General features: G+C 34.3%; 2 protein-coding genes across 3 annotated transcripts in view; one reads left to right on the forward strand and one right to left on the reverse strand.

Annotated features, from left to right (window-relative positions):
• Positions 1-9,560: 9,560 nt before the first annotated feature.
• On the forward strand, positions 9,561-11,700 carry LOC111499659 (polyol transporter 5-like). Its single transcript, XM_023151288.1, has 2 exons — positions 9,561-9,825; positions 9,913-11,700. Exons 1-2 carry the CDS (start codon positions 9,699-9,701, stop codon positions 11,355-11,357), a joined length of 1,572 nt encoding a protein of 523 aa, XP_023007056.1. The 5' UTR covers positions 9,561-9,698; the 3' UTR covers positions 11,358-11,700.
• Positions 11,701-14,044: 2,344 nt separating this feature from the next.
• The window catches only part of LOC111499868 (phosphatidylinositol 4-kinase alpha 1-like), a 16,814-nt gene continuing 3,542 nt past the window's right edge, over positions 14,045-27,316 (reverse strand). For both annotated transcript variants that reach the window (XM_023151578.1, XM_023151577.1), the window contains exons 8-26: positions 24,629-24,797; positions 24,228-24,445; positions 23,003-23,161; positions 22,745-22,927; positions 21,745-22,284; positions 21,295-21,657; positions 19,701-19,915; positions 19,052-19,232; positions 18,765-18,898; positions 18,496-18,649; positions 17,821-18,087; positions 17,549-17,626; positions 16,496-16,546; positions 16,077-16,249; positions 15,796-15,991; positions 15,306-15,446; positions 14,955-15,163; positions 14,709-14,870; positions 14,045-14,624 (exon numbers count right to left, since the gene is read on the reverse strand). In XM_023151578.1, coding sequence (XP_023007346.1) covers positions 14,366-14,624; positions 14,709-14,870; positions 14,955-15,163; positions 15,306-15,446; positions 15,796-15,991; positions 16,077-16,249; positions 16,496-16,546; positions 17,549-17,626; positions 17,821-18,087; positions 18,496-18,649; positions 18,765-18,898; positions 19,052-19,232; positions 19,701-19,915; positions 21,295-21,657; positions 21,745-22,284; positions 22,745-22,927; positions 23,003-23,161; positions 24,228-24,445; positions 24,629-24,797 — 3,852 coding nt within the window. In that variant the 3' untranslated portion in view covers positions 14,045-14,365. The remainder of the gene's footprint in view (positions 14,625-14,708; positions 14,871-14,954; positions 15,164-15,305; positions 15,447-15,795; positions 15,992-16,076; positions 16,250-16,495; positions 16,547-17,548; positions 17,627-17,820; positions 18,088-18,495; positions 18,650-18,764; positions 18,899-19,051; positions 19,233-19,700; positions 19,916-21,294; positions 21,658-21,744; positions 22,285-22,744; positions 22,928-23,002; positions 23,162-24,227; positions 24,446-24,628; positions 24,798-27,316) is intronic.

A 27,316-nucleotide genomic window follows, 5' to 3' on the forward strand; every position in this document is an offset into this window, starting at 1 on the left:
TTCTCTTTCGAGCTTCTCCTCGAGGTTTTTAAAACGCATTTGGTACGAAAAGGTTTCCTCACCCTTAATGAGTGTTCCAGTCTCCTCCCAACCAATGTGGGATTCTCACATAACAAGGTAAGACAGAGTCGAAAAATACCTCCCAACTTTGTAAGGGTTTTAGTTCTCGTCTCCATCCTGGAGGTTCTTGCTCAAAATGGACAAAATACGTTTTGCTAAATTCTATAAGAATGATAACAAGGTATGATGGAGTCGAAAAATACCCTCCTAATTTTGTAAGGGTCTTAGAGCTCGGAATGACAAAACTGGTTTTATTGACTTGTACAAGAATGATAATAGGGTAAGGCAGGGGTCGAAAAATATCCGCCTAACTTCGTAAGGGTTTTAATTCTCGTTTCCATCCTACATTTTGAGATTCTTGCTCGATTTGGACAAAACCTATTTTATTGGTCTCTACCGGAATGACAATAGGGTTAGGTGGGGTCGAAACATATCCTCCTAACTTTGTAAGGGTTGAAGTTCTTGTTTTCATCCTACATTTTGAGATTCTTGCTCGATATGGACAAAATATATATTTTATTGTTTCTATGAAAATATCAATAGGGTTAGGCAAAGTCGAAAAAATACCTTCCTAACTTTGCAAGAGGATATTATCTCGGGTGAAGATGTTGAATTCTTAAACTTTTAAAATTTTGACTATTTAATCTTTTTAAATTCTCGAACATTTTTATTAGTTTAACTATTTTAATGATGATGTAATAGGACGGGTTCGATCATAATTTTTAAATATTTATATTATTTACTAATATAAAAATACACAAATTTTCCAATTAACAGTTTATTGAAAAAGTTTATATTATTTATCATTAAATTATAAATTAAATATTAACTATAAAATAACTAACCAATTAGATACTGACAGCTCACAAAACCAGTTAACAACATTTCAAACCAACATGATTCATGATTACATTTGTATGGTCCAAAGAATAATTGTTTATTTTAATAATAAAAATAATAATAATACTCAAAAACATCATAGAGAAGAGAGAATCTTTTCAATTTTTAACAATGAAATTAATTAATAAACACGGTTTGTAACGGTTCAAGTCCACCGCTAGTTTGAGCTTTCTCTTTCGGGTTTTCCCTCCATGCTTTAAAATGAGTCTGCTAGGCAAATGTTTCAACATCCTTATAAAGAGTGTTTTGTTCTCCTCCCCAACTAAGGTGGGATATCACATCGTTATGACGCTGAAGTAAATGAAAGGTAAATAAATGAACCGAAACTAGATTTGAATGAAAGCGTTCCTGAAGATATAATGGTTAGAAATACTTAAAAAATTGGTGGTTACTGTCTATATTAACAAGAAGCACATTCCTTTTCAGTTACTCAATCATAAGAACTCAAAAGCTAAACGTACTTGACTTAAAACAATTCTATATTAAGTGATCTCATAGGAAGAATGCGAGTGAGGACAAAACGTCCAAGATTCGTATAGCTTTATGAAGATAATTTTCAATCTTAGAACAACACGAGGATAATTTTGTTTTCTCTGTCTCTAGTATACACGTTTTAAAAATCTTGAGGCTGACGATGATACGTAAAAGGCAAAAGCAAACAATATCTACGGTGGACTTGAACTATTACAAATGGTATCAGAGAGAGACACTGGGCGGTGTGCTTGCGAGAACGAAACATTTCATATAAGAGTGTGGAAACGTAACGGGCAGACGACATCGTATTTCTAAAATTCATTTAATTTCGTACCAATCGTGTCAAATTGGATGATGAGTCCCACTATATTTATCATGAAGAAGACGACCATTTGGTGTATGATGTTTAATGTTTATTATAGTGATAGACAATTTTCAATTGCTTTCATGACTTTTGTGGCATGTTCATTGCAATACAAAATGGTCAAGTAAAACATAGCCATAAAATTTTATAAAAATCATTTTCAAAATAATTAAACAAATGAAGATCATAAAATGCATATAATATTAAAAATATAAAAATTCAATTTATTAAAATTTGATAATTCTCTATGATTTGGCTAGAAAATTAGGGTTTCTTGAAGTGGGCTCTTGTGCAATTATTGGTTAGGTTGATTGATTGAGGAAGCGAAAACAAAGACCTAAAATTTCCTCCTCGGTCTAAAGAGACCGTTTCAATAAGTCGAAAACTCTTTTTTCGTCAAATTTTTTCTGATTTGATTTACAATTAAATCGAATTGGGTTAGAAAATTAAATACCAAAAATAATTTACCTGCTTTAGGAAATAACGTCACGATCAATAGCCGAGAATCAAGTCTCTCTAGGTCTCATTATGAGCGTGCATATATCCATGCACACTAAAACCAATGAAGAAAAATAACAATAAACCTACACATCATGCACGGTTAGAGAAGATCCATGAGATGTACATATAGCATGTGTGAGCTTCGACAAAGAGAAAATTGCGAGACCCCACATCAGTTAGAGAGGGTAACGAAGAATTCTTTATAAGGGTGTGGAAACCTCTCCCCAACAGACGCATTTTTAAAACCATGAGAGAAAACCCATAACAGAAAGCTCAAAAATGACAATATCTGCTAGCGGTGACCTAAAAATTTTCTTTAAAAAATATTTGAGTGATGACAAAGTATGATGAAAGGAGTCGTGTTATGCTGTAGGGATAGTCTTTACTTTTAGAACCGAGGCACAAGGGATGCTCGAGAATTTCAGAGATATTAGGTATCGAATCCTTATTTGAATTTTGTAGATGGAGTGTTACATTTAACACACAATAACTCGATGTCGATCGATTCTTGTCGTTGAATATTTGGGAGGAAGAGAGTCAAACGAAACTCTTAAAACATTGAATCAAGAAAATGGAGTGATAAGGGAGAGTGAAGGAGTTGGCGTCATTTATTTGAGGAAATATTGACCAGTTGAGGATGAACATGCACTGTTCTTCCTCATACTTTTCCGGGTCAATGTCTCCTTTGGATGTTCAATATAATTTGGCGGTGCCCCTTCCAATCAAACCCTTTGTCTTCAATTAATTACTTTATTAATCAATTAATTGACCTTAGTCATTAAAAAATATATATATTTGGTTCGTGATTTGAAAATTTGTTTCCAAAAATAAAAATACTTTCCGATTCAATTGCAGTGTTCGTAGGTTGAATTGGGTTTGGTTGAGACATTTTTAGATCTAACCTAATTGTTCGGGTCATCAATTTTCTCAACCCAAACAACCCTTATTAAATAACGAATTCAATCCAACCTAGTTGGACAAGCATGACCGTGATATCCTTCCTTTCAACTGACTCAGACAAGTAAGACTGGAACATTTGTCATGCTCTTAATTAAGCAGATGATGGTTTTAGGAAGGCTCGAAAATTATTTATAATTAAAAAAAGATAACATTAAATTATTATTTTTTTTTTTTAATGTTTAATGGGACACAAATTTCAAATCCTATGAATCACCTAATTGACATATTATGAACAATTATTCAAAATAATAATTTTTTTTTTTAAATACACCACGGAATCTATCCTGGAAATTAATTTAATTTAATTTTATTATTTTATTTTGTGTAGAAAAATATCTGTTTTTAAAAAATTAATTTCGCTTCGTTGAAAGTTGACAAGTTGTAGAGACCAACCTGTCTTACTGTACTTTGTCTGTTTCATTATTAATATTGTATAAATATTGAAGACAGTGTAAGGATAAGAAATTAAATTATTAATAAAATAAAAAATATATATGAAAATATCTCTCTGTCACATAATGCAAAGTATATAATTAAAAAAAAAAAAAACGTAACGAAATTTATTTTTATTATAAGCCACGTTTACTTTCATATTCATTAATTAATTATCACCCCACATTATAATTCAATTTTAAAATAATTAGTATTATGTGAAAATTATGTTTCTTTTATTTATACAATAATTGTGTTTTATAAATATTTTATAGTGCTAATAAATCTACATCATTGACGTTAGACATGAAGCGCTATAATCTTTTTCAAAATTTAATATCGATGAATTTTTTTAGTACAATAAATAAAGAGTATACATATTTGAACTTTCGATTTAATCTGAAATAATGTATGTTAATTACTGATAAACTATGATCCACTCGGCTTTCAAGAAACTGATAATTAGAGATGTCGATAAAACATAACAGGAATTAGGAAGGTTTCTTTGTCCTAAATCTTTGTCCCGGTCTCGCCCCTATTTCACGGATCAACTCAAATAATAGAGATTAAGCCAACGTGGCGTGGCATGATCTGATTGGCTAGAAATTAGTTTTTTTTTTTTTTAATTTTTGTTATTTATGAGTTAGCTTGAGAAAGAAAAAGAGCTCTAATTAAAGAAGTGAATCAATTCAAAGATTAGTATTGGGTTTAATTAATTAATTTGAGTAATACCCATAAATAAAGTATTCATATGATAATAAATGGAATAAATTATGTTAATGACTATGCTTAATGCCTAAAATTTAATTAATTTTTTGTTTAGCCTATTTGGGGACAGACCAAACCTCATAACCTTACACGACACACATGTACAAATCTTTGTCCTATGCAATGTCTCTATTATACCCTTAAAATTATTGATAAGAAATAGAAATAGAAAATAGAATAGAAAATAGAATTGAAAAAAATGTATATTCTCCGTTTACACGTTTAAATAGATACAAACTATTAACTAATACCTTGTAGACTAAATCTTGTAAATAAATAAAATACACGATTAATCAAATTTATACTAACAACTCCCTAAATATCTGAGATATATTCTAATTAATTTAATTCCTAATATTTTATATTTTTGGTTTTTTTACGGTTTAATTTTTAATTTTATGTCTAATAAGCTTCTCAATTTTAATTTTATATTTAATAAATCCGTTAATTTTTTAAAATACTGAAAAGATTAAAGATCCGTTCGACACAAAATTAGAAATTTTGTTCTGATTCTAAATATATAAACAAATTTAAAAATTTAAGAATTTATTAGAAGTAAACTTGGGAGTTCAACGACTATAATTAGGATATTGAATTCAACGGTTTTACATTTTTAATGTTTTTGTATAAAAATTATACGTGTCCTGACCTGTAAATGTGTATAAAATTACTCTCGATGGAAAAATTAATATAAAAAATAACTATCCACGAGAATTGGTGTAAATTTGTAGTTGGCTCTTACTACGAAAACACACCTGTAATGAAATGTTGAATATGATTGTGATATGTTTATTAGATTAAGTTTTTTGATTAAGTTAAATTGATGTACGTGTTTAAAATAAAATAAAATAAAATAAAATAAAATAGTGATGAGTTGTCACTATTTTATTTTTATTTTAATAGTATTAATGATTAGAGTAAATAGAACCATAGTGTGAGATCGCACATTGATTGGAGAAAGGAATGAGTGACAGCGACGGGTGGATTGTGAAACCCCATCTTGTTTGGAAAGGGGAACGAAACATTTTTTATAAAGGTGTGGAAACCTTTCTGTAGCAGACACGTTATAAAACCTTGAAGGAAAGCTCATAACCTACCTAAACCTTTGAACGCGACTTCAAATTAAACAAAACGAAAACTACCTAAACCTATAATAAAGTGGAATTCGTGCTGATATAGACTCATAACCTATTTAGAAAACAACTTGTCACATGTCCTATACATTCTTAACGTCGTAAGTAACCTTCTTAATGGGGTCATACATCATGCTCACACAATAAGAACATATCACATGCATTGTGAACTAAATGTGAGATATATAATCATGTCATTTTTTTTAATGCGGTCAAGTGGATAATTAACCCACGATTTGAATTTTATCAATTATCCGATGGTGCATAACCGAGAGTCCTAGAAGGCTTCACCTCTTATGGATGAGAACTGATATCTAGTCAGTGGAGCTAAGTTAAGCTGACATATGATTCACTTATATGCGTGACGTCTTCAAGCTGACTATCCATAACACACAGTATATGAATACATAACCATTACATTCGTTTACATAATCAAGCATGAAACATGAATCACAAACTACCCGTATTCAACCTAACCATAAGGTTCATTAGGAGAGCTGCTATAACAACTAAATTTTCTAGACCAACGAGATTTAGGGTTTTTGTATCGGTTTCGCCCTCACCCTTGTTTTCTCACTGTCATTTCAGTAGATTTTCAGGGAATCATTAAAGAGGGGAGTGTTGTTGTCTCGAGTGTGCACTGCAGTGTTTTGCATATAAGAGCTTTTGAGGAGAAGTTGATATCTACACAAGCGATTTACGTTGTAGTCTAGTTCAGTATAGTTAATTAAACTGTGTTGGTTCGGGACTCTTGTTTGATTAAGTTTTAAGAGAAGGCTTTAAGTGACGTAGATTGTTACTTCAACTAAACTCCAAAATTAAATGAAACACGATTCAACAATCGAGCACAAAAATACAACTTACCCTAATTTAAAACTCGAAGAATATCGTACCAATATTATGAACTGAATCGGGACGAAGAATTCTAACCCGATTGAACTCAAGAACGAGATTACGACGAGGATAACAAATTGTTTAGTCAAAAATGAAGACGTTCAAGAATTGTACAATTATTTCAACGTTTGCAAATTGCAAGGAAGATAAGCCATCACTTTTGACCTCCCAAGCACACTCGGACCCGCTTCTCATACCCACTTTTTCCACCCAACAATAATTGTTTTACACAAACGTTGACTCATTTTCCCAAACACAAACAAATTTTCAACTCTTTGTTGTACGGAACGTTCATATAATTCGAGAATTCGATCAATTCAAATTATAAAGTTGACTTTTTTTAACATTACTTTGGTCGAGTCAACTTAACCAACTCGACCAACCTGAAAATAGGGTTGGATTGGATTGTGAACTTTATTCGGGTTGTTTGGGTCACCAACTCAACTAACCTAAATTTTAGGTTGTTCCGAAAGATTCCTCCAACCCAACCCGTATGCACCTCTAACTCCTAACAAACTTGTAAACTTAAGAGTGGATGAGTTTCAAAAACTAACCGAGAAACATGCTTCATCACACTAAACGTGTGACAGGTTGTTATATCTATTGGTATCGATGTATTATCAACATTTTGACATCAATATTTTAAACGTCCCAGTTGGTCTGTTTCAAGTCATTATGGTTTATTAATTTTTTATAATTAAATTATCATTTTTACCCAAAAAAAAAATAATAATAATAATAATAATCCCTGTACAGTGATCTGACTGAAATTTTTGGGATTATATATTTTTAATTATATTTTATTAGAAAAAAGAAATATATATATATATATAATTGTGTATTTTCGTGCATTACAAAAATAAAATAAAATAAAAAATAAAGATTCGTGGCAAGTAGTTCAATGAAGCCAAATTATTAATAGTTTTTATATATAAAAATAATAATAATTATTATATTTTTGGGTATCCTTGTAATGAATATAAAAATGACACTAAAAACAAAAACCTTGTGATCCTCAAAAGTCCATGTGGCGACAATTAAGATTGAGTAAATAAATAATAAATAATAAAGTTTTTTTTACTCTTTTTTTTACTTTTGTTTTTTTTTTTACCCTTTTTCATTTTACTTAAAAGCTACTTGGAAGATCTTTTTATGGTTATTCCAAAAAGAAAAAAAGATAAATATATATATATTCACGAGCCGACCCTGAACTAGACTATGGGTCTAGATCCGTGTGAAAATAAAAGAAACGCTATAGTTGTCAGCTAACAGAGCTAGAAACAATGATCATATAGACCCGTATGAAAATAAAAGAAATATTATAGTTGTCCGCTGATAGAGATAGAAATGATGATTATATAGACCCGTGTGAAAATAAAAGAAACGCTACAGTTGTTAGCTGATAGAGCTAGAAACAATGATTGTATAGATTATTGTTCCATCACGAAGATACAAATTATTGACAAAAATAAGGAATTTAGTTGTATTCAGCTCAAGTCTATTGTAGCCACGTGGACGGACTTAAGCATTAGAGTGTTAGACATTGCACATATTAGTACTCAAATTTTCTATTTGAGAGTTATATGTGTAACAATCCAAACCTACTGCTGCTAGCAGATATTGTTCACTTTGACCCGTTACATATTGTCATCAGTCTCACGTCTATTAAAGAGAGGTTTCCACACTCAGGAATGTTTTGTTCTCCTCTCCGAACCGATATGGGATCTCACATATGTGTATGGAAGGTGTTGTCCACGGCTCCTAGATATGATGCAGTCAAGTCTAGCCCACATAGTATATTAATGGGCAGCCATTCGGTCACTCCCATATGTTTATTATGAGACTCTAAAGATTACAAGCTACATCTAGTAGTGACAGAGTCATTTATGGCTAGCCCACATGCATATCTTAGCTGGCATAAAAGGATTGTAGCTAGATACACGGTTATATCAATTAAACCTAGAATTGGATAAACAAGGCTAAGCAAGCACTATGTTTCAGGAACCCACAGCTCAGATATATTTACATAACTCTGATCCTACAAGTAAGCTGCTTATCGAGTAATTTATACTTGTTCATGCTATTTACGTAACTCTGTTCGTGCTACTTACCTACGACAAGTGCATTCCAAGCAACGAGGCTACAGGAAGAGTTTGACCTAAACCTAAAAATTTGCTCTTTTGATTACTAATCTTATTACGAAAAGCGAATATTTATTTATTTTTTCTTTCATATTTTATTTTATAACAGCAATCATTATGAAAATTTGTATGAAATAACACATTTTGAATGTTTCAACTCGATAGAGAAAGTTCTTAACTATGTGGGGCCGATATTATTTATGAGTTTATTTGTATTAAACTTAATAAATAAGTCTCATTAATACTTTTAATTTAATTAAAGAGAGGAAAATAAGTCAAATTACACGAAGAAGAAGTTCCACATTACAAGACATCGAAACCAATTAAGATACGTAAATGTTTAATGCACACATAACAACAGTTAGTCTACAACTATATCAAAATATGTGTAAATTTATAATCGATGAAAATAATAATTTAATTTCTTATTTAATATATCACCAAATCGACCCAAACTTTAAAATTTACGAACCATCTCTATAAACTTAACCTATAGTAACTAAGAAAGAAAAATAAAAACCCATAAATTAAAATATATAACGAAATTGACCCGAATTCACAATTTATTGGGGTCACTGTAGACACATACTAATAATTAAGAAAGAAAAAGAAAACTCCAAAAATTCGTTCTTTTCGAAAGTTACCAACCGCGGAAGAAAAACGTTTTTTTTTAAATGACAACCGACCATACACATAGATTTAACAAATAGCTAAATTTCAAAAAATAATTCTCAAAAATACTTTTATTGCTTTAAAACTATTAGAATGTTGAATGAAAAGCTCACACTACTTGTTTTTCGACGGGGTCGTTTTAGGTTATTACCTGTGTTCTTTTCGTTCAACATTTTAACGCGTACCCGACTAGACCCCACTCGATCTAACCCGACGCATAGGTTCCAACTAAGAGAGGAAGCACATAGCTAAGCTAGAGACTCTCCAACTTGAAAATTTCTATATATAGCCCTCATGACCCCTAAGCTTGTCCATTCATACCCATACCCATCATCATCTTCTTCTTCTTCTTCTTCTTCTTCTGCATCTGGTTCTTGTTCTTCACTTAATTAGCTTACAATGGCGGCTGACCCAAAAACCCAAATGGCGCTGCCCGATTTTGATGTCCCAAAGAAGAGAAAGAGGAACAAATTCGCTTTAGCCTGTGCTTTTTTGGCTTCCATGAGCTCTGTTCTTCTGGGTTACGGTCAGTTTCCTCTGTTTAATTTCTACTTCCATTTCTTTAATGGGGTTTTTGTGAACTCAAATCTCTGTTTTTGATTTGTTTCTGTAGATATCGGTGTAATGAGCGGCGCCGCCATTTTTATCAAAGACGATTTCCAGCTCTCCGACATCAAAATTGAAATCCTCGTCGGAATCCTAAATCTATATTCACTTATTGGCTCTGCCGCCGCCGGTCGTACCTCTGATTGGATTGGCCGTCGCTACACTATGGTTGTTGCCGCTGTTATCTTCTTCGCCGGCGCCCTTCTTATGGGTTTTGCCACTAATTACTCCTTCCTCATGTTTGGCCGCTTTGTCGCCGGTGTCGGCGTCGGCTACGCTCTCATGATTGCCCCTGTTTACACCGCCGAGGTCTCGCCGGCGTCCTCCCGTGGGTTTCTTACTTCGTTCCCGGAAGTTTTCATCAATGCCGGAATCTTGCTTGGTTATGTGTCGAATTACGGCTTCTCAAAAATCCCAAATCCGACAAAAATGGGGTGGCGATTCATGCTCGGAATCGGCGCTGTCCCCTCTGTTTTCCTCGCCGTCGTTGTTTTATTCATGCCGGAATCTCCCCGGTGGTTGGTTCTCCAAGGCCGTCTCGGCGATGCGAAGAAAGTCCTCGACAGAACCTCCGATTCCAAAGAGGAAGCTCTGATGCGTCTCGCCGACATTAAACAGGCCGCCGGAATCCCACTCGAGTGCAACGACGACGTCGTTGTCATCACCAAAAAAGCAACCCACGGCGAAGGCGTTTGGCGGGAACTTCTCCTCCACCCGACTCCCGCCGTCCGCCACATCTTAATCTGCGGAATCGGAATCCATTTCTTCCAACAAGCTTCCGGCATAGACGCCGTCGTTTTATACAGCCCGAGAATCTTCGAGAAGGCCGGGATTACGTCCTCCAACGAGAAGCTTCTGGCCACCGTCGCCGTCGGGGTCGTGAAAACTCTGTTCATCTTAGTGGCTACTTTTCTGCTGGACAGAATCGGACGGCGGCCGTTGCTGCTGACGAGCGTAGCGGGGATGATTCTGTCATTGACAACGCTCGGAATGGCTCTGACGGTTATCGATCACACGGATCGGAAGGTGATGTGGGCGGTGGTTCTGTGCATATCAATGGTGTTGATGTTCGTTGCGTCGTTCTCGATTGGGATGGGGCCCATCACGTGGGTTTATAGCTCTGAGATTTTTCCGTTGAAGCTACGCGCTCAAGGGACGAGTATGGGAGTTGCGGTGAATCGGGTCACGAGTGGGATCCTTTCAATGACGTTCTTGTCCTTGTATAAGGCGATTACAATCGGCGGCGCTTTCTTCTTATTCGCCGCCGTGGCTTCCGTCGCTTGGATTTTCTTTTATACCACTTTGCCGGAGACGCAGGGGAAGACTCTGGAGGAGATGGAGGGGCTTTTTGGTAATTTCAGACGGAAGTCGGCTGTGGCTGGGAAGAAGAAGACCGGCGGTGGTGGTGATGGTGGGGTTCAGTTGGCGGCGGCCAACGGTCGGTCTTCTTAAGTTAAGGGGTACTTTGGTAAATATATGCTTATATTTCTCTTTTCTTTTTTTTTTTTGAAGGGGAAAAATTAAGATTTGCCTTTTGTGTGAGAGTAAGCTCTCCCCTTACCTACTTCAAAAAAAAAAAAAAAAAAAAAAAAAAAAAAAAAAAAAAAAAAAAAAAAAAAATGGAGGAAAAAAAAAAAGTAAAATAGAATATTTCCTTCTTTTTTTTTTTTTGTGAGACCCGACATTGAAAATCTCATGAACGTATGAATTTCGAGCTCGCATTGTAACTTGTTTAGTTGTTTCCTAGTTGGTCAAATCGAGAGAATCACTAGTAAAAAATTTTAGTATCTTAAAATTTAACGGTTGGGTTTGACTTAAATTTGGATATGATTCACAAGACTCAAATATTTACAGATCCAACGACTGTAATTCAAATATGAAGTAGATAGTCTCCTGAATGGATGAGATGTAATTCAATTTCTAATTCATGTCACTTCTGAACGATATAAAGTTCGTGCAAGCGTTTGGGATTTGCTAATTATTTTGTTGAAAAAATGGATACTCGACTTTGGCAGAGTATTCATAAGGAAGATCGTAGCTGGCATGTGAACTCACGAGAAACGATATGGGATTTGGAAGGAAAAAATGGAAATTAGGTTTGATTTAATTAATTATTAAATTATTTATTAAAAGAAGTAATTGTTAAGGTACATTTGGTCCACCAACCAACTAATATGTTGAGATATTTTGAGTAAATAAACATAGTAAAGACCCAGAAAGGTAAAACATTATAATAAATAATAATAATAATAATTATTATTATTGTTATAAATAGTAATTAATAATAATAATAATAATCAAACATTGGGGTTTTTAGTTTATATTCAAATTATTGAATTTAGAAAATAACCTTATGGTTATGGATAGTTTAGATTGCAAAATTATTTAAATAATTTGAGTTTAATTTTAATAGTTTTTTTAAATTATTGAGTTTAATTATTTAAAGTAGGAACGGTTTTCTGATAAAGATATTTTTTAATTTTTTTTAAAATTTAAAGATATTTTTCAAGTTTTTTTTTTAATTTAAGAATATTAATAAAAAATTTAAAATTTTAAAAATATATTTTTTTAGAGAAAGTGTAAAATTTAGAGGTAGTTTTATTAATTTCGCAAACTATTTTCTCTCATTTATTTATTTATTTATTTATTTTACATTCTTGAATTTTATTTTCTATAATCATTAGGAGATCACGTGAGTTCAATAATATGAGGAGACAGTAATTTCAGAGCCAGAATGAATGACGTACAAGAAATCAGAACAGTAAAAAGGTAAAAGATAAAAGGTAAAAAGTAAAAAGTGATGAGAGTAAAATGAAGAAAGGAGCTTCATGGTTGGCTCCCTGAATGTTGGGTATCATTGCCAATTTTGTGGGTTTCTAAGCCTATGAAACTCACCCTTCAAAATTCATTCAATCATTCAACTTTTTCTCTCTCTCTCTCTCTCTCTCTCTCTCTCTCCCCCCATTTTCTTCCATTCCCTTTTAAGAATTATTTTTAAATTAAAATGTCTTAAATTTTATTTTTTTAATTTCATCCTAACGTCAACGTTTGAGATGATAATTGATGTTCTATCCACTAAACTATAGACAAATTGAAGACGGTTATTATAAATATTTCTTTTGTTCATAAACCTCCTTAATTTTATGGTTGAGTGATAAACGTCAACAACAAAGACCAAATGAAGATTTGTAAGATTAAAGGGTGATATTATATGTTCTAAGTTATTAGATTACAACTTTTGATTTGAACTTTAGTAAGTCCATATTATTAACTTTAAGATAATTGTTAATGTAACACGTTTAATGAAGTTACTAAAATTTCAAATTTAACTTGATAGAACCATCTAATGGGATAGATGTGATACCCAAGTAAAAAAGAAGTTAATGAATGAACCGAGACTACATTCGAATGAAGGGTCCTGAGGATAGGATAACTCAGAAAGACTCAAAAGAAATGAAAGTTACTATCTATACCAACAAGGTGCACTTTCTTTTCGTTCTTTTTTGATAGCTTAATCATAGAAATTGCATAGTGAAGTATGTTTTATTTGGAGCAATTCTACATTGGGTGATCTTTTGAAAATTTTCCTATGATAGTATATAAGTGAATACAAAGCATGCTGAAAGAACTCAGATTGGTCTGTGGATAGTCTTCACTCATAACAAGTGAGGAGTAGCTAACGTGATCATATTGCAAGGGATGTAGAAGAATGTCAGGGCCATCAGGGGATGCAAAAGAATGTCAACGCCATCGGGGGATGCAGAAGAATGTCAAAGCTATCAAGTGCACAATTCAGAATTAACTACATTAACTATATCATAGAGAAACAAGAGAAACAGAGGATTGTTTGGGCCATCAAATGTCGAATTCAGATCTCAAATTCTAATTTGAATCCTGGGTATGAAGCATTACCGTCCATATAATTTAGCTTACTAATAAAAGTTCATGGACGTAGAAAAGACTTTAAAGTAAGTCTAAGGAGTAATATGATATACCAATTTGAATCATAACTTAAAGCATTAAAGTCGTATGCTTGTAACAAAAAGGTTCTTTAAGTTTAAAAGATATAATCTATATCAATTACTACAGTACTGGAACCGAATGCAATACGATAACCGAATGAAAAGCGAGATGTAACTCATGATTATTATTATTATTTATAAAAGAATTGGAACTGTCTAATTTGTTACATAACTTTGATAATACAAAAAACAAAAAAACAAAAAAACAAAAAAACAAAAAAAACAAAATTGAGGAACAATAAATGAAATAAGAATGGCCATGGAATCCCACTGTAAATTCACGACTCAATGTCAGTTAATTCACAGTCCTCTCTAAGGGATTCAAGAAGGCAAGATTCCTTTGAAAAAATGGCTCTAATAAGACTGGAGTAGCTAATAATGAAGAGATTGAATGTTCTTACGATATCCAGCCCCCCCATCCAAAGAACCTGTTTGTGTTTACTTCTCAATGCCTTGCTGAAGGTACTGTATCAAATCGTACCCAGCCGTGGTCCATTTGTTGTAAGCATCAACACAAACACGGATCATGAAGTTGGCAGCCTCCCGCTCACTCATCTCAGGATGAAATCTCTTTCTAAGATTCCCAATTGGATCACCACGGCTGAAGCATGGCAGGCCACTGTCCAACATCAACGCCACAGTCGTGAGTATCCCGTCCATATAACGACGTGCAGATAAGTAACCCTTCACACACAAGCTGTTCGAGGCATCCAAATAAGCGACGTTAGGAGAATTTTCATATAGGATTTGATGAAACATCATAAAAACAGAAACAAACTACCTGAGAAACAGGTTCCATGTCTCACTCTTCATTACCCCAGAAGGATCTAGTAGCTGTGTCATTTCGTGGCTCAGCTTGAAGTGTGCGCTCTCGAAACGCATATTACCTCCGGGCGAAGTTTCCAGTATAAACCCGAAATCGATATGAATAAGCCTCCCCAAACTACAGTATTATGCATATATGAGACTTGCATGCTTTACAGGAAAAGTGTGAAATTGGTTGTATGGAATGAAAGAGGGACCCTACTTGTCAAAAAGAAGATTCCCATTGTGTCTATCCTTTGGTTGAAGTAAAAGACTGGCTACTGCATAACCTGCACTACTGATAATGAAGTTTTCACGGGCAGCTTCAAAACTGGGGGAGCCAACAGGCCCATAATCTTGCTGAAATATCTCATACAAACCCCCATCAGTTGTTTCACCCATCTGACTTCGACTTCGGACATTGGGGACGACCTGCAACGTCGAAACGAGCAAAGTAGTAAGGGAGCATAAAATCATAGGGAGGTAACGAGTGTTACATATCGTCGAGGACAACACGAAGTGCAAAAGAAAGCAAAACCCATATAATTTATATGAGAGGAGGATGAAAACTGACCTCAATTATACCTCTCTCAGGGCCAGTTGGAAGAACACCATAGGGAAACAAATAGAGACTAATCCCAACAGCCTCAAATACATCTCTAAGAAGGGATATTACTTGTAATGCAAGCACGTCCTGACGACAATCATCTCCAACCTTAAGAAGAAAAGGAGTACTATTCTCAATGCATGCAACCAAAGGGCATGCATGTAAACCGAATGCTTTACTTGCATGTTAATTCTACGGTTTCATCCAAAATCAATCCTTTTTATAAGTTCAACTCTGTAGAGTGAAAGGTTGAACCATCCACCTTTAGAATTACAATTGGTGGCTTATCAAATGAGCTTTGATCTTATTGCTATCCAAAGTTCCAACCATTTTTGTGACCCTCGTTCATATGATTTAACCATCCGAACACTAAACTTGGAGGCGTTTGTGGAAGTAACTAAGAAACATAGCTAACCGAACAATAAATTCTGGACAAACAATAGGCAAATAGGCTTACCTTGAAGATGCAAGCTTGAGGCTTTATATCATTATGGTCACCGTCACGATCAATCACATTAAACGTAATCATGATTGGAACTTTTGCTGCGGATTGCAAGGGTATTCCACTATCTACCTGTATTCCTCTCACAAGCTTGCCAGGTGCAGTAGGCAGATAAAGATCATCACCGTCCATTTCTATCTTCTCCAATTCCCTACGTTGGAAATGCACATTTTAACAGCAATTACATAATAAAAACAAGAATTACGAACTTCAGGAGTCAGGGAATAGAACTCTACTTTCGAATACCAGCACGGCGCTCGTCCTTAGGGATGGGAAAGAGAACACCAGAGATGGAAGTAACTTTGTCGAAGAAATCAAACTCTCTTTGAAATATATCACGGGCTGAGGGAGAGAAACCATCAATAATTTTCTGCCTAACAACTGGCAACAATGCTTGAAACGCACTCATCTGTAAATATCACCAACAATCGTCATCGGTCCAGAAGGATAACTATATAAGAACGAAAGCCAAAAAAAAAAATAAAAAAAAAATACATATCTAATTGCATTATGAGTATGACAAACATGTCATGTAACATGAAGAAGGCATCTAGTTTGAACTATGAATACCCCAGAAAATCCAAAAATTACGAAGTGGTCGATATTTGACATTAAACGTGAAGACAAATATGTCACATAGCATAAAGAAACATACCTTTCCCACGGTAGCATCTTTCCCCGCCGTCTCTGGCTCACAAGTCTCACCCTGCAGGTCAAATAGTATAAGGTTTAAACAATGGAAACAGATTATTCACCATACACTAAATCATTGCGATAAACCACCAACATGCTTTGACTTCACAGGGCACAAGGAGGAGAAAAGGTATAGGAAATCACATCACTAATTGGCAATGTAAAAACCCAATGCAGAGGAGAAGGGATAGTTGTAACACTGGCAAAAAAAATCTATTGCTTCTTTGGTAATATAATTTTCATTCAAAAGGAAAAGTTATTCTGTGGCTTATCAAAGAGTTGAGCTAACAAAGAAAGAAAAAGGAAGGCTTTTTAATAACAAATTTATAGCTTATCGAATATAACAAGGCGAACTGACATCCATTCACTCAATTTTTCTGTCACCTAGGTGCATCAACTCAAACATCTCATGTCTCCTAGCTGCATAATGCTGTAGGATCAATGTTCTAGAGTACTAACCTTCCACCCTAGTTCGTGAAGGATAAAATTATGGTAGAACTAGGGTTGTTGGACTGCAGCTGAAAATTTATTGAAAATAAGAAGTAGAGGTATAAATACAATGGTGTTGTGTGCCAAGGGTAAAGCTAATGCCACAGTCCCTCTTCATCTTGAGTGGGAGTACTTATAAGTCAGCAAGTAACCAATATGTTTCACCCATACTAGGAATAAAAGGAAGGAGCAAGAAGTCTACGCAAAGGCATGCAAATGTAATTAGTAATTGTTTCATCCATTACTCATCAGGAATGAAAATTTTGGCTTCGAGCATGAAAAGATTTGCTGAGGTTTGAGCCCTTGTGAATAAAAATATGAGTTTACGTGAGTGAATTTCGCATAAATTCATTTATTTGGAGTGAACAAACCTCGAGTTCTTATTCCATTCAGTTAAGTAGTCAGCTTATTTCTAATTTACAAGCACCTCCACCAACCCAAAGCAAAAGAGAGAATAAAATGCCGTATAAGAGGTAAACCATAATAACAAGAACAGTCACTAGCATTGCTGAAGTGTTTTTCAAACCTGTAGATGCCAAATAAGAATATGTGAAAATATATCACTTCTCTGAGCTGCTCTAAGCAAGTATCCTTCCACTAATTTCTGCAAAATGAGAGAATTAAACTAAAAAAAAAACCCTGATAAACATGCACGACAAAGATGTTCTGGTTCGAGGTGCTAAGCAAACTGGAATAAGATGAAGTGTAGATCATACACAAAGTTAGCTAAATCATGAATACAGTTAGACGAGCAAATTGCCAATGAAATAATATTGAGACTCTCGGTTTAAAACTCACTCCATCATCGTGCCGCAGAGCTTGAACTAGCTGTGGCATGAAGAAGGTTACTCGTTCTGGAGGATATGATTCCAAAACCCTAAGCACGTAAGCCATAACACGTGGATGCCCCTTATATGAAGGAGCAATGAACTCGATGGCTTGCACAATTGAACATGCAGCCCAATGAGGTAATTGTTGTAAAAGCACTGAATTTTCATCAACAGCCTTCGGGGAGACAAAATATGGCAATGCTTCAGGTATGGAACGGATGTCCAATATGTGAGACTGCAAGGCAAACCCAAAACATTTTTACTCGAGTAAATACCCAGTCAACAAGTCAGGGTTATAGCAGAGAATAATTTAACTGAAAAATTGGAAAGCAAGAAAATTGGAGACTTGTAAGCAGCAGATTGGCAAGAGAGTATCTTGAACTTTTAACATAAAGATCAAACAAGTCACCAAGTAAGCACTAGCTGCAGGATAAGTAATAAGTCACCAAGTAAGCACTTCAGAAAGTTCTATATCCTGAAAGGTTATGATCCCCAGGAAAATGATAAGTAATAGTCATTCTCATTTGATTTCAAAATGTCAAATTAGGAAAATATATCTTAAATATCTGAAAATCAATTTGGATACTAAGATATGAATGGCAAAAGAAATGGATACTAAGATATGAATGGCAAAAGAAATTACCTGTACTTGATGAGACACTTCAGACCGTAGTGCTACATTTGCTGGAAATCTTGAAACTAGAGAAAATGCAATTCTCGGATCAACAGAGTAGGCAGTCCTAGCATATTCAACCCACTTCTCTGTGCTTATTTTTGGCCGTAAGGATGTAGTTTCCCTATTAAAGTATAAAATAAAATTAAACCATTAATGCTCATTCAACTAATAGATACAGCACTTCACTATGCCATTTAAGCAACATGGAAAATTTGCAAACTATGATTAGACATCACTTGGTGTTAACTGGGTTGGCCCAAACTTCTAGCCTATCTGCTTCATGCTGACATAGCATCAACAGTAGTTGCCTCCGTTTTTCTCTGCCCACAGCATAATTATCCATCGGACCCCAGACTGGATGACAAAAGCTCTGCAGATATTTAAATACTCCTTTAAACAATTACTGGACCTCGTAAAACCAGTTACAATAGCATGCATAAAAGAGAAATTTTAGGGGCTTTAGAAATCTTAAAGGGCATGCTCATTAGCAGAATAACATACATTGCAAATACAACAGTCTTACCTGGTCAGCCGAGTTCCCATTCTCACGTACTTGTCCTTTTACATCTATTTGTGAACCATCTTTAAGGGAATTTGATAGGTACTGAGCAAATAAAGCAACAGATTGAGCCTCACTCTGGGCAAAGTTCGAACTGTTTATATCATGCCATTCAGGTTCAAAAGAAAACCACCCTAAAGATGTCCTGGAACATGTACCAATCAGAATATCAACTTTAAAGAGAGCAAAAAATAATTCTAAGTTTACTTCAATGGAAAAGCTATAAAATGCAAGTTCTTTCATGTTGAGATGCAAGTCGTGGCCAAGATACAGCAAGCAATGTAGAAAAATAGGTACAGTTGAAAATTCAAGTAATTTTATTAATTACAATTATAACAAAAAATAGCGTAAGAGTTATAGTTGAGTTTGTTTTTTTTCTTTTAGAGGAGTTATAGTTGAGTTTGTTTTTTTTCTTTTAGAGGAGTTATAGTTGAGTTACATCTTAAAATATCTAGGGTATACAGAATATAAGAATAACTACAGCAAATAGAGAAGTTCTCAGTTAGACATTTAAAACCTTGATTTATATGTAATAATTCAGCTAGTACATGGAAGTTGGAAATATAATGGAAAATATTAGTTCAATTTATAGAGAAGAGTGAACAGAATTCACCTATAAACCCTGTCCTCCAGAAGCCGAAGCCCCGTTTCAAAATTTCTTAAATTGACTTGAGTCTGGCAGGAGCAAAATTTGAGCCCTAAAAACATTAAAGTGAAAAAAGAACCAGTAGCTGCAGGATGATGTGAGAATTTCCATGGGAGCTCGATGCTCCCCTGTAACAAACGACCAAAGAGCAATAGCTGCTCAACACTTTGGTATCTGACAACCTATGAAACGAAAGCAAGATTAGACATCATAATGACACTTCCCCCAACTGAGAGAGGTAAATTATTGTGTTCATTTTGTTCCCATAGATGTTAAAGCTCCAGAAGAAACACTTCAAAATTATGACATAAGCATTAGATGGCCTTTGTCCAACAGTCATGTTAGTCAATCAACACTGCAGGTCCCTGGATTTTAATGTAAGAAGAACGTTTTAAAGCTTCAAATATCATTAGTGTTCATCCTTATTTTAGGTATGAAACGATTTTGATATATCAAATCTAGAAAAGACGGAAATAGAAGAAAGAAGGGGAAAACAGATAAACTAACCCTACATTCATATCTAAACTCCCTCCTCCCTTGAAGATTCTCCTATTTCTTTCTGATCAAATTTCTCTTAAAAAGGAAAAGTCGTTAACCCACAAAACTTCGCCTTTGTCTTTAAAGCCATGATAGAGAAGCCATAAAGTGATCCAGTCTGATATATTTTTAAGAAGGTATATCATTCTCATAATAAACTATCCCAAAAATTTCCTCCAAAAGGCCACTTAAAACTCATAATCACACAAAATATGATTAAGATCCTTACCATGAGCCCACCTAGGCAGGACCACTTCAATTTAAAAGTCATGAGTTTTCCTCATGTGGACTTTACCGTGTGCATTCTTCAAAGGGTCATTAAGTTACCTAACACTTCTTAGAATAGCGTCTATCCGAATGTATTTGAATCATGAAGAGAAAAAAAAAGGCAAACCACAAGTCACTAGGGAAAGAACGGAAGCTCTTGAATTCTTCCCTCGACTAAGTATCTAATTGATAAATAATATTAGGTTTCATCAATTTTTGTATCAGAGCAGCGAGTGAATGGGAATGGCAACAAGAATGGAATTGAGAGTGGAGGCAGTGGAAGAGAGAATAGTGGAGTTCCAAATGCAGTACAAAGGGACATTGGGTCAATAATGATATAAAGAGGGACAAAGTTCAACGATCAATAGGGAGAAGTGTGGTTGAGGTGGTGAAGAAGAGTATTGGGGAGCTCCTATTTAGATATATATCCTAATAAGAGTGTCTTCCAATTCACATACCGAAAGGTTGTTGAAAGATTAACCGAGCAAAGCAAGGCAGAATAATGAAGCTAACTAACTAAAGAAATCACTCAAAAACTTTCACCTACAGTATACATCACTTTGATGTCCAAACATTCCTTTATGTTAATATTTCGCTCCAAAAAGAAGTTAGCTCATTCTACATGCTAACATCCATTGATGAATGTAATTACGAACCATGCGGTCTGAATTCATTATGTGCAACTATTTATACCATGATACATAAAGAGAAAAAAGAGAGAACGCAGGTGCCTTTAAAAAAATTAAACAAGCTTAACCTCAAAGCGATCGAAGAAGAATCCAAGCCATAGTCTATGAGAAATTATCTGCTCGACAGGATCAAATTCAGGTGGCAATTCTGGATCTCCTGGATAAAGATGGGGCCTTAATTTTGCAGTAGGCCCGGATAAAGCTTCTTTTGAAGAAAAAAGACCTCGTTTTGTATCAATTGTCCATAGCCATGCATCGACCAATTCAGCAAGAACTATGCATCCCAGTTGAGGTGCAGCAGATACTAACCATGTCCAAACGAATACACCAGTTTCCATAGCATTAGACCTCGAAATATAAGCTGGGCACCAACAGAGAAGGCGTAAAAGTTGTGACAAGCCCTCTATATTTGATTTTGAATCAGCATTATCCTGGAAAAGGTGATGATATTTTGATGTAATGAAAACATGGGCAACCAAAAGACATTGATGTAGCAGACAAAAATGAGCAGATCTTACCAAATTTGCTAGAAGGAAGGCAGTTGCCTGGGAACAAGTTTCATGAAATTGTGACTTGTCAATTTCGCCACCCGTCTCTGCATTGTTAACAAATTTCTGGAGTGACTGAACAAACTTTAGAAGCAACATCGCATTGAATGACTCATCTTCAGCAGCCTGTGGCTCCTGTGGAAATGCTCCCGTGATCAACCTTTGAAGGCCAATACCAAGTCCGGAACCAGCAGGTGCAGTACCAGTAGATTGATACCCACCAAAGGTGTTATACAACCTTCTCATTCCAGCAATCTCGCCCACATAGTTGCACTTAACTGTTGCACTTCCTATGCCTGTACTGAGCACCTCCAAATTGAAGGCTTTCGTCAAATTTAAGTTGCCTCCTGAAGCAGCAGCCGCAGCAGCCATGACTGCAGGAATATTTGCAGTCTGTACGCCGGTCCAGCATTCATTTTTACCTGTGCCAATTCGTATCTCAGATAAAAGAGAGACCACATCTGGGGTATGTTGTGCTCTCTGCCAAGTGTTTGCTTTACAAAGCATTTCCTGAGTTGTACATATGATACCAAAGACAAGCAAATGATTTATCAGACAGCTGAAATCACAAACAAAATAGAACAATAAAACTGAGAACGTGATTACTAGAAAAATTATGTTATAAAACTATCATAGAAAGGATTCATGCTCTTTTTATCACCCTTGCATTTAACCAAAGTGGTCTTAGTTAGCATATATTTGTCAACTTGGCTTATTTTAAATTTTGACCAATATTCCCCTCTTCGCCAATCTATTTGATATTTCCATTATTCAAGTTGATCCCCACTTTATTAGAAATTATTTTTGTTTATTTTTCTTATCTTCGATAAAAGAAAGTTCTAGCTCAGAAGACACACATATGAAGTCAATGATATTTTAATATAGGCAGCAGGAAAGTCAATCTGCTTCAAAACAAGAAATGGAAGAAACCAGGGGGTCAACTCCATGAAGAAGAAGTAAAATTTTCAACCTGTAAGAGACCCTGGCTAGTGCAAGGAGCAAATGAAAGTGATCTGATAATCCATTCCCGAACAACCTTCTGGTATAATGAACGAACAGTCACTACCCATGCAGGATCATTGACAATGGTAGTTGGCGAGTGGTTATGCATTGAGAAGAGAAGGGAATCCAAACAAGATGAATTCCACATAACCTGTAAGCACTCAAGTTTGTTTGTTTAAATTCATAAATGAAAGGGTGAAAAAACTTATACCCCCAGGAATTTTACCTGAGGAAACCTATCTCTAAACTGTGTTAGTAAGGTCACAGCTACTTCTCGGATATGATCCTCCCTCTGGCACATACTTTTTATAAGAAAACAGGTATGGGCATTAAGGATCGAGTTTCTAACTGCAGCTTCATTGCCAATATCAGAGATCCGATGTTCCTGAGTCCAGATTAGAAAGTCAACAAGATGTTTCATACCATAGAGAGCAAGAGGATGCAGTAGCAACAAGACAATATTGCATCGAGAGGGAAAATATTTTTAACGTCCAAACCATCATCAAGCACATGATAATAGTGTAAACAAGCATATTCTTGATAATTTGCAGTGTAATTTTCTCTGCTTAGTTATTGCACTGGTTCGTTTGTTCACAGAAGCAGCAATATCAGAAAAACATTTTATGAGGAAAAACATTCTATGGAAAAATGACAGTTTGCGTGTGACTCCTCAGAAAAAATGAGAATAGTTCTCAACTCAAACACTTGTTTAACATTATTATTCTTTTAAAATATTTTTTCAAAAGACAAAAGATTGATCGATAAAATAAAGAATACTTCCTTTCTGTTTGCTGATTTTCAGTCTTTTTCTTAAGTTATTGGTTGTATAAAATGATAAAATTTTCCAATACACAATTAACAAAAAATTGTGAATTTAAATAAAATTCCATTTAGAAACAAGTATATAAATTCCCTTTTCAGACATTCATCAATGAAACAAACAAAACAAACAACAGGAACCAAATACAAATACCAAAAATGCTTTTTTTTCTTTTACAGGTTGCAAAGAACTCCTTCGATGGAAAATAAACAAACAGCACAATAAATCGCTGTTGTTCCGTATTATCTAATATTGGTTGATAATAATATTATTTTTCTTCCTTCTGTACTTATAAAATGCGTAAATAATTTAATTTTTACCCACAATTAGAAAAGTAGAATGTTCTTCCACATTTGTTCTCTACACTCCTACAGTTTACACAATCTTATACTAGCAATAGGGGATAGAAGTGTTACTCCCTGTCAGAGGATCATTTCTAGTTTACTCTTCTATGAATCTTGGAAATGTCCAATTTTTGTTTGTGTGCAGAATAAATGAAATATCGTAAATAGGTTGCAACTTTTCAGAACATTAATCCAGAAAAAAACAAGTGACATGTGTATTCAAATAAAATCCCTTGAAGAAGAGAGTGATAGTAAGGCCTATAATATTTCATAAAACAATAACGTACCAGCCAAGATACTGCAGTTTCATATGCCCTATGGACCAGTGCTGTCAAACACTGTAAGACAGCTGGCACAAGATTTGGAGTTTTAAGGTATTCAAAAACACAACTGATGGCACTTCTAGAAGCATCCACACTTAAACTACCATTAAGGATCCCACCATTACTGCTAAAACGTGTGATCTCGAGGAAAGAAACTGCAAGAAGATATGTGGCCTTCACACCTGTACAAACGAAGAGCACGAAAGTTACAAATTTCAAGAATATATCAAGAAAAACCAGTAAAGATTTCTTTTCTGGGTATCTTTAGAGAGGATTAATAGCATAAAGTCGTGCCTTTTAAGCTGTGTCCTCAATATAAGAGCTAAAATTATAGAGTAAACATTAGAAGTCAAATGAAATGCAACCTGAAATTGTGCTCATTGCAGAAATATCAACTCGGCCTCCTAAAGCAGTAGCAAGTGCAGCTCTTTGGGCTAGAACAACTTTATCATTGGCAGTTCCTTGACGACTAACAGGGTTTTGAAGAGCATTAAGTTCCAATTCATCTTCAAGCCATTTAACAGTGCTAACAACCTTTGAAAAATATGAATAATCTTTTAAGAACTTCAAATTGGCTATAGCTTAAAACATTCATATTAACATTGTATTTTCCAAAAGGGATTTATAAGAAAAGAGTTCAATAGGAGTATATTGCTTAAAACTTCATGTGAATGTGAACAGGCAGCTACCAATGCTAAGATCGTCATTGGACAAACACTCAAGCCAGGTTATTCGCAAACTAGGCAATAGAAGAACATTGGATCACCACTGAAAAGTAATCACAAGAAAAAAGGACTAGACTAGACGTCCGATACTATTTCAAAGAAGATTACAAATACATCAAAAGAGCGCTTTCCAAGTTGCTGATGAAAATCTGCGGTTGAAAACCGCGAGACACCTCAAAATAAATCTTATTTCACTTCGCACCCTAACAAAACTTGTCACAAGAAAATTATACAAATTCTAAAAGAAAAGATTAAGGCATTCAATTTGTATTTTTTTTCCTTAAATAGCATAAAAATGACTTCATTTAAAACCAATATATATATATATATACCTATATATATATAGTAATAAACAAAGAAAATACAATGGATGATGCACATGTAACCAAGAAGGCCAGAAAGGATCACAGAAACTTTCTCCAAAAAACTCTATAAATTTTCGCTCTTAGGAACTCATTAAAGAAACAGTGGTTCCTATTACTCCAAGTTTTCAAAGAAATAGCCTTCACAGGGTATTAAACTCTTGTAGTAAGGAAAACCGAAGTTTTAGGGTATAGGAGCGATTCATGAAAGGTGTTTCTAATTGCTCCACCCTTTCTCCAAAAGCTCTTTGGACAACTTAAACACACTTCCGCTAGCTCCATCACATGTTATACCTCAGCTGTAGTCACTGTGAAAATTAGATGCCCTTAGAATAACAATGGAGTCCTTGTGTTTATGGATTATGGAATTAGAATTGTATCAAAAAGAGTCCGAAGTTGGGCCTTTGGAAAATATCCAAAGATGTATGTTCAAAATAAGTAATTTGTGCACAAACTAAAATCAAATCTACTTCTCCATTAGTCATCTCACTCGAACAAAATTTAATCATCTGCAAAAGCTTTCTACTTTTTCGATCAAGGAGCCATTCTGCAGCTCAGCAAATCGTTCAGCCTGATAAATTCCAAAATGCTCTAGCACTCCAGCATTTTAAATACTCGAACTTGACGAGATTCCGATCCCAAGTGAATGTGTACCTATTTCTAATGACATTAGAAAGTGATCATAAGTTAATATTGAGTCTCGCTTTTGTTGCTCAAGTGTTCTGTATGCGCTGAAGTCTTCAAGCAAATCATTAGAGAATCTAATCTCATTGAGATACAAATCCGCTTTATTTGTCTGACTCCCCAAGATTTCCATGAGACCACTCGGCAATAACATTGAAATTTCCTTCAGTATGCTATCTACCCAAGCAAAGGCCTAAGAGATCTTGAATTTTTCCTCATAAAGTCTTCTAATACGAAAACGACTAGGGCCATTAAAGCATGTAACCAGAGAGAGGGAAAAAGGGGTATCAGCTTGCTTAAAACTTCGTGAGATAGATGAGGCCCCTCAAGCTTCATCCCACAGGAAAAGGATGCCTCCCAAAGCTTCTAAACTTTCAAGAAGACCACCCAATGTTTCGAGAGCTCCAGCAACCTTCATCTTCTAGTCCAAAAAAACTCCGGCCGAGTTCTTTTTCCAGAAAATTTCACTCTCTTCAGCACAGATCATTTTGTCATAAAATTTGCAGTATTTTGGCGTTTAATTGATCATTACATTTAAACTAGGAACAACACGAAACCAGTCAACCCGTGTCGAATATCAAGTGGTTTTTTTTTTCTCAAGTGATTTATAAATAAAAATAAAATAAATTCTATTTTGAAATTTTAAATTATACTATTTAATATTTTATAACTTCGTTAAAATATTAATTTAAATTATGTTAAATAAAATAAGCTTGACATTTTTTCAATTGTCTTGATGGTTTTAAATTTTAAGAAAATATTTGTTTTGAAACTTAATAAAAGTTAAAACTTTTAATGGTATAATTTAAGGTTTTTATTTTTCTAACTAATAATGAAATGAATTTTCTAAAGTTTTATTAAATTATAAAATAAACTATATTGTTTTGAATTTTTAAAATAACCAAGTTTAAAATAAAGTATCAATATTTATGTTATTTTAATATAATTAAGTTCTAAAATTATACGAGTTTTTTTTATCTTTAAATAATAAGATTATATGTATATTTGAGCCATTATTAATTATATATAGATAAAAAAAAAATTTAAAAAAAACGCTTAAAAAAGATGGGATAGTTTTCATAGGTAATTGAGAGATTTTCAATAATTAAAAAAAAAAAATGTTATATGGTACTCTTACATTAGAATCCCATCCCAGTTTAAATAATAGTATCATATCTAAAATATTTTTATAAAGTTTATAATTTAAAAATAAAATTATAGAACAACAGAACCAAAAAAAAAAAAAAAAAAAAAAAAAAAAAAAAAAAAAAAAAAAAAAAAA

This window comes from Cucurbita maxima, unplaced genomic scaffold (genome assembly GCF_002738345.1).
Source record: "Cucurbita maxima cultivar Rimu unplaced genomic scaffold, Cmax_1.0 Cma_Scf00027, whole genome shotgun sequence".
In the NCBI taxonomy this organism is placed as follows: domain Eukaryota; kingdom Viridiplantae; phylum Streptophyta; class Magnoliopsida; order Cucurbitales; family Cucurbitaceae; genus Cucurbita; species Cucurbita maxima.